At 51.6% G+C, this 8,083-nt stretch overlaps 1 protein-coding gene across 4 annotated transcripts in view; it reads right to left on the bottom strand.

The window, feature by feature from the left end:
• LOC114599811 (sodium-dependent lysophosphatidylcholine symporter 1-like) overlaps window positions 1-2,796 on the bottom strand; it is a 54,277-nt gene extending 51,481 nt beyond the window's left edge. For 3 of the 4 annotated variants that reach the window (XM_077929432.1, XM_028735546.2, XM_028735545.2), the window contains exon 1: window positions 1,399-2,788. In XM_077929432.1, the coding sequence (XP_077785558.1) occupies window positions 1,399-1,626 (228 nt within the window). In that variant the 5' untranslated portion in view covers window positions 1,627-2,788. Of the gene's footprint in view, window positions 1-1,398 lie in introns of all 4 variants that reach the window. The other variant, XM_077929431.1, reaches the window with a different exon arrangement.
• Between the last annotated feature and the right edge of the window lie 5,287 nt (window positions 2,797-8,083).

The following is an 8,083-nucleotide window of genomic DNA, read 5'->3' on the forward strand; positions in this document are numbered from 1 at the left end:
ACTTTGATAAAATACATAAATACATATTTTGTTACGTGCAAATGGCTTCAGATACCTATTAGGTCCATCAATTACCAGAGAGCATATATGCAACACAAAAAGCAGCGACAATTTGTTGTTGACGAAGGACAGCTGGACATATGAAGGGTCCCATTACTTTCAGGAGCTTAGGGCCTCATCAAACCTAAATCTGGCCCTGCTCACCTCTGACATGTGGCCCCTGGAACGTTGGTTAGAAGGCAATGCGGGCCCCAGCCTGAAAAAGGTTCCCCATCTCTGGTGCTAAAGGGTAGAGCTCTGCCCTGAGCCCTCTAAGTTAGCCTGGCTCCCTTAAGGGGTTGGGAGATGCTGTCTTGCCAGCTTTGCCATGAGGCTGTGTCTTCAGTCTGGTCAGCTTACGCCCATAAAATGGGCATCTTGCGTCCTTTGCCTCAGGCAGCAAAGCATCTTGAGCAGGGGTAGGCAACCTAAGGCCCGGGGGGGGGGCCGGATCCGGCCCAATCGCCTTCTCAATCCAGCCGGTGGACGGTCTGGGAATCAGCGTGTTTTTACATGAGTAGAATGTGTGCATTTATTTAAAATGCATCTCTGGGTTATTTGTGGGGCATAGGAATTTGTTCATATTTTCCCCCAAAATATAGTCCGGCCCACCGCATGGTCTGAGGGACGATGGACCGGCCCACGACTGAAAAAGGGTGCTGGCCCCTGATCTTGAGCCTGGCCTGATCCTGGGCTAGTGCAGGCACCCGCACTTTCCCCCTGAGGAACAGCACTCTGCACATGCTCAGAAGCACAGTCTTCCAGGCATACCGGGAGAGGCGGTCCCGTAGGTACCCTTCTCCATGAATCTGTCCAATCCTCTCTTAAAGCCATCCATGTCGGTGGCCCTCGCTGCCCCCTGCTGCAGCGAGTTCCGCAGATACCACCTGAAACCCTTGTAAGTGGAGATGACAAGGGCTTTTTCGCATGCAAAGCCACCGAGTTGCGTGGGGCCAGGTGCTCGGATCTATATGTCTGCACCCCCTTGCCTCCCTCGCGTTTTACTTTTCATAGCCCGCGGAATTAAAAAGAGAATTGCAAACACGCATAGGTAAACTCTGCTCCCGGACGCTTGCTCCTTGCCAAAGGATCTCCCCGTGCCGCATCTGCAAGTCAAGCGCCACCCTCTCCGGCTGCCTGGCTTAGACTTTTGGCAGGCAAACGGCCCGGGAGCGCCTCCCACCCCCTTTAAAATGCTCAAATATAGAAACCCTCTTGGAACCGACTGTGAGGGCGCTCAGCCAGCCTCGCAGCGCTCCGCGGAGTCACGCACAAGAAAAGCCACCTCTCCAAATTGGTCAAGGTGCTAGTCCTGGCTGAGGCCACTGCCTGCACCCTTCGCCCTCCTCTCCGGCTTACCCGGCTGGGCTGCGCGTCCTTCCCAGGCTCTGCACCCTTCGGGGTTAACCCTTCCCGCGCCGCTTCGCCCTGGCCTTCTCCCTGAAGCATGGCTCGCATAGTTATAGGACCATCACCTGCCGAGCCTCCGCGCGCAATTACGCACAGGGCAGCCGGAGCGGGAGGAAGGAGCGCAGGAGGGGGGCGAGAGGGATAGTCCCCTCCAGGAAGCAAGCGGACGCAAATCATGCTTCTTCCTCCCCGGGGGCGCGGACGGGAGGCGGACGCGCGCCTGGCCCTGAAACCGACACCAACACCAGGGCTCTCGCCAGCAAGGGGTGGGACCGGGAGCCTCTGGCAGGCGCAGAGGAAAGGGGTGGATGAAAGCTGTCCGGTGCGGGACGGGCAGTTGTCCGCCTAGGAGCCGCCTGCCTGCCGTCTTCGCTTTTGTTGCAAGAAGTCTAAGGTGCCATAAATACAATGCAAACGCACACGGAGAAGTGCGTAAACCGCATGTCTGAAATAGTACAGAGAGCAATACAAGAGGGAGGTTTGGCTCCTCGAGCCCCCACCCCTCAGGTCACGGTAGCAAGAAATTCCTGGGAGGTCGCCCCTCTGCAAACCGGTTTGACAAGAGTCTGTTGCGTGGCCAAGCTGAACTGTCAAATGAGCACAAATCTATGTCTGAATGTTGCAGGCCTTTGGCTTCAGGAGCCAAGGTGTTCACCATTTCCAAAGGATGTTTCAGACAGGCCAGGAAGGGCAATCCTCAGGTGTCATCAGGCATCTTGATAGACTTGTAAAGACGTGGGAGAAACATGAACTCTGAGCATGAACTGATTTTCATGCACAACCCGTTTGGTGATGTATCTGTGACGTTTCGTAACTCGCTTTTGTTCTGGCCTGTCACAACAGATAAGGAACAAAGATAAAAACAGCTATAGCGTTGCTTCTTGGGTTGCCTCCGTTTGTTTTCTCTGATCGATTAGCGGGCCTCGGTGGAGATTTGGGCTGTAAAAGCCAACCTGAGGTTTTTTTTTTAGAACAGCTTGGACGTCTCCAAAAGGCTTGCAAGTTGAATCGAGGAAATGGACCAGTGTCCGCACAGGAAACTGACCCAGAGAAAGGAGCGTGTCCGAGGAAACTGATAAGAGGAAAGAAGAGGCGTTGGGGCTTTCCATTGTTTTGCACTGTCCAGCACACACGCCGCTGTTTGTCTCTTGGACGGAAGTTGTTTGTGCGCCCTCTGCACAATTCGCTCCTGGATCTCTGGCTAGGAACATTTCCCCCCCTTAGGGGAGGCCAAGGACCTCCTGCGTTAAAAGCACATCTAATGTCCACAACCTCCTCCAAAGAATCCTGCGAACTGTTGTGCTGGGAACTGCAACTCTGTAAAGAGGAAACTAAAGCTCTGGTTTTCCCAGTAGTGATGTATGGAAGTGAGAGCTGGACCATAAAGAAGGCTGAGCGCTGAAGAATGGATGCTTTTGAATTATGGTGCTGGAGAAGACTCTTGAGAGTCCCATGGACTGCAAGGAGATCAAACCTCTCCATTCTGAAGGAAATCAGCCCTGAGTGCTCCCTGGAAGGACAGATCCTGAAGCTGAGGATCCAATACTTTGGCCACCTCATGAGAAGAGAAGACTCCCTGGGAAAGACCCTGATGTTGGGAAAGATGGAGGGCACAAGGAGAAGGGGACGACAGAGGACAAGATGGTTGGACAGTGATCTCGAAGCTACCAGCATGAGTTTGACCAAACTGCGGGAGGCAGTGGAAGACAGGAGTGCCTGGCGTGCTCTGGTCCATGGCATCACAAAGAGTCGGACACGACTAAATGACTAAACAACACAACACAGTTCCCAGAATTCTTTGGGAGAAGTTCTGAGCTTTAAATGTGTGTTGGGTGCCCTTTAAATGTGTGCCTGGCTAGGAAAAGCTGAGAAAGGCAGAGAGGTTCGTGGATGAGGCCTTCATTATTTTAGAAACCTTGATCTTATTATAAACAGAGCACATAAAGGAACACGACAATGTGCTTATTTCATTTTTATCCAACTCTGTCTCCAAGAAACTCAAGGAAGCATTCAGATGTCAGCCTGCAAACCAGTTTTTCCTCCCTTGTGAAGTAGTAAGAAAGTGATTGCCCAAACTCAGCCTTTTCCCCAAAGCAGGCTGTTTCCAGATGTTCCCATCTGCCCCTGCTGTAGTCAGGCACATCTGGAAGCCACCTGCTTTGGGAAACGGCTGACCAAAAGTCATCCAGTGTGCGCAGGGTGGCTGAAGCCCAAACTACATGTTATGCGGTTGAATGTTGGCACATTCCCTTTAAACTTTTCTCAATGAACTGTGGGGAATGACCTTGCCTAACTGGTTTTTATTGGCAGCCGGTTAGTCTCTCCAGCATCAACTGGATCTTTTGAGAGTTGTTAAAGGATGCCAAGCAAATCTTTGCAAAGGTCTTTTAAAAACCACATCAGTGGCGCAGAGGGAGTTTCACGAAGCAGCCCACTTCAGCTCTGAATCCTCCCTCCCGCCCCCTAACCGATAAAAAAAGCATCGTTCAGAACAGTGGTTTGCAAGACACACCCCTGGCATCCATCTGTCTCGGGAGACAACGGAGGAGTGCACCTTTGGGGGTGAAGTCAAACTGTTGGAAAGTTGCAGCAATTGCTGTGGCTGCAGAGACAGATACAGGAGAGACATGTTTTGTTGCAGCTGGGGCAGAGGAAGGCATCTGATTGTGCTGCTGCAGATGCACCAGGGCATTTTTTCTCTCTGTGCTCCTCCCAGCGGTCATTTCTGCTGTGGTCACTACTATGGATACACAACCAGACTGTCTCCAAGCACTGCAAGGGGTTCCCACATGGCAGAGTTGATGTTGCCCGCATTCATGGCACATTTGCAGACACCCTTGTTATGAAGAGTTGGACATACCAGAAGAGAGCCTGCTGGATGAGGCCAACAGCCCATCTAGTCCAGCATCCTGTACTCACACCGGCCAGCCAGATATCCATTATGGGACATGCACAAGCAGGATCTTCGGGGGCCACTAGGGGGCGCATCTGAAGATGGCTGACAATAACATCTCCCCGACCCACACGAGGTAATTTGGAGGCTATGATGGGAGTAATTAGCCTCCCTACCCCCCCCCAAGAAGTGGGGGGGGGACTGCCCTTGCCTGCTGTGCCCTACACCACCCCCGAACTTGTGGGGCCCACAATCTTAGCCCAAGAGCAACTTTCCCCTGCTGTGGTTTCTGTTAGAATTCCTGCTCTGTGATTGCAGTCATGGGATTGTTGTCTATCACATGACGGTGTATGTTTTGACTCCACAGAGTGGGAAGTGACGGAGACAGGATGTTTGTGTTACTGTGTTCCGTTAAGTGGGACTATTGTCCTTTGTCCTTTTTCTCTTTGCTGTCTGATGCTAGAGAGAGAGGGAGCCATGTTGCAGTGCTCCGTGTGGGTTTACAGTGGTACCTCGGGTTACATACGCTTCAGGTTACAGACTTCGCTAACCCAGAAATAGTACCTTGGGTTAAGAACTTTGCTTCAGGATGAGAACAGAAATCGTGCTCTGGCGGCACGGTGGCAGCAGGAGGCCCCATTAGCTAAAGTGGTGCTTCAGGTTAAGAACAGTTTCAGGTTAAGAACGGACCTCCGGAACGAATTAAGTACTTAACCTGAGGTACCACAGTATATTTAAATAAAGTAGATTAGCCAAAACGCTGAGTTGCTCAGGTCTGTTATGCAAGTTGCACAAACTCTGCAGGTCCCTAAGTGTGCTGGTGTCGGTTGGCATCGGTCACTGTGATGTTTGGGCTGAGGAAACATTTGAAGCTCCTGAACGAAAGACCAGGAGGGAGAGAACATGCCAGTCTGGCATGTGTCTCTGCCAGGGTCCTACTCAAGTGTAGGCTGAACTCCTGACAGTTTCCAGCAACTGGTATTCAGAAGCATACCAACTGTGGAGTCAGAGCAGAACCATCCTGCCTGGTAGCCATCGAGAGTCCTCCTCTACGAATTTGTCTAATCCTCTTTCAAAGCCATCCAAGTTGGTAACCATCACTGCCTCTTCGGGGGCGGGGGGAGCTCCATAGTTTACGTGTTGCACGAAACCCCCAATTTGGGGACTGTGTCTCTCTCCCCCCCCCCCATTTTCCTGCCCTGACAGCATCACTGCTTCAGAGATTCAGCCACTACATTGGGGGAAAAGGCTTCCCTCCTCCCTCCACTCTATCAGGGGTTAATCCGATGATTGTTTTTCAAATCCCCATCTTGCAAGGTGAGTCATAACAGTTCCCTGATTATAGTGCCGGAGGCTGAGTCAGCAAGCCTTTGTCTTCCTGGCTCAGTTTTGTTCTGCATGACTAACAGGGGCGCCCACCAGCTTCATCTCTGCATCCCAGATGACTCCCACCCGTCCTGCAGAGGGAGGGTGGTCTGGTCTGCCATGCCTTCTCCAACGTGGTGCCCAGCTGATGCTCTGGACTATGATTCCCAGGGGTCACAACCATTGTGGTTGAATCCTGGCAAGACAGAAGTACTGTTTCTGGGGGACAGGAGGCGGGCTGGTGTGGAGGATTCCCTGGTCCTGAATGGGGTAACTGTGCCCCTGAAGGACCAGGTGCGCAGCCTGGGAGACATTTTGGATGCACAGCTGTCCATGGAGGCGCAGGTCAATTCTGTGTCCAGGGCAGCTGTCTACCAGCTCCATCTGGTACGCAGGATGAGACCCTACCTGCCCGCAGACTGTCTTGCCAGAGTGGTGCATGCTCTGGTTATCTCTCACTTGGACTACTGCAATGCGCTCTATGTGGGGCTACCTTTGAAGGTGACTCGGAAACTACAACTAATCCAGAATGCGGCAGCTAGACTGGTGGCTGGGGGCAGCCGCCAAGACCACATAACACCGGCCTTGAAGAACCTACATTGGCTCCTAGTACATTTCCGAGCACAATTCAAAGTGTTGGTGCTGACCTTTAAAGCCCTAAATGGCCTCGGTCCAGTATACCTGAAGGAGCGTCTCCACCCCCATCGTTCTGCCCGTACACTGAGGTCCAGCGCCAAGGGCCTTCTGGCAGTTCCCTCACTGCAAGAAGCCAAGTTACAGGGAACCAGGCAGAGGGCCTTCTCGGTAGTGGCACCCGCCCTGTGGAACACCCACCCACCAGATGTCAAAGAGATAAACAACTACCTGACATTCAGAAAACATCTGAAGGCAGCCCTATTCAGGGTAGTTTTTAATGTGTGACATTTTGATGTATTTTTAATCTTTGTTGGAAGCCGCCCAGAATGGCTGGGGAAACCCATCCAGATGGGCAGGGTACAAATAATAAATTGTTGTTGTTGTTGTTATCTTAGGGGCTCTACTCTGGATTTGTGAAGGGTTTACTCCTTTGCCCTTTCTTCTCTGAAAGATGTCCCCACAAGTCAGTGGCAGCAGACTGGCAGCAGTGCTCCAGGGTTCCAGGACTATCAAGTGCCTGGGCATGCAGGAATTTTTTCCCATTCTGGAGGAGACAGACGCATCTCACCAGCGAAGGGAACCACCACTGAGAAGGCCCTGTCATGGGTCAGGACCAGCCGAGAAGCACTCAACAACAACAGGGCCTCCGTTGAGTAAGGTAGAGCCCAAGATTGTTCAGAGAACAGGAGCCACAAGCCCTGCTTCTTCAACTGCTTTGCCCCTTCACTCTTTCATGGGCGAAGGAAAATGCCTTTAAACATCCCGAGATATTTTGCCAACACCAGAGGATCAGCGGCAGGGGAATCATAAGTGACTTTGCAACTTATAAAGCAGCACGGTATGCGTTGGCAGCTAAGAAGATCAGGAGAAAAGAACTAGATAAAATAGCGGTCAATTGAAAAGGTGATTCGGACATTTAAGCTGGCACATTTTACCTGAGAACCCCCTGCTATTCTATGGTATGCAACAAATATGGGGCCTAGGACCCACATACCTATGGGGTCGCCTCTCCTGGTATGCCCCACGGAGGACCTTAAGGTCCACAAATGACAACATTTTGGAGGTCCCAGGTCTTAACTAGGGCCAGGGCCTTTTCAGCACTGGCCCCGACTTGGTGGAATGCTCTGTCCCAAGAGACTAGGGCCCTGCGGGACTTGACATCTTTCCGCAGGGCCTGCAAGACAGAGCTGTTCCGCCTGGCCTTTGGTTTGGACTCAGTCTGACCCTTATGTTGCCCTCCCCTTATGGTCTTGATCTATGGGCTACTTTTAAAATGAAACTGCATTTTAAATTGCAATTTAACCTGTATTTTAAATTGCCCCCCCCCCCCCCCCCCGCTTATGTTTTCACTGTAATTTTACTGGTGTTAGCCGCTTTGAGCCTGGCTCTGGCCGGGGAATAAATAAAATTTATTATTATTAAATAGTTTTTAGGAGACGTGATCATGGTTTATTGCATCTGCAGTGCCCGATGTTTTTATGGTTATTATTGCTTTTCTTTTTGTTCCTTTTGTGAATGAAGCCATGGCCTTCGGCTAGTGCAATAAAGTTGATGATGATGATGAAGTGAGTTTTTGGGTTATGAGATCTCCAGGGGAGGGTCTTCTCTCTATCCCACCACCCACACATGCCCACTCGCTGGGGACACAAGAGAAGGCCTTCTCGGTGGTAGCTACTCCCAGACAACTTTGGTATTCCCTCCCTAGAGAAGACAGACTGGCTCCCTCCTTGTTGCCCTTTT

This window comes from Podarcis muralis, chromosome 5, assembly GCF_964188315.1.
Source record: "Podarcis muralis chromosome 5, rPodMur119.hap1.1, whole genome shotgun sequence".
In the NCBI taxonomy this organism is placed as follows: Eukaryota; Metazoa; Chordata; class Lepidosauria; order Squamata; family Lacertidae; genus Podarcis; species Podarcis muralis.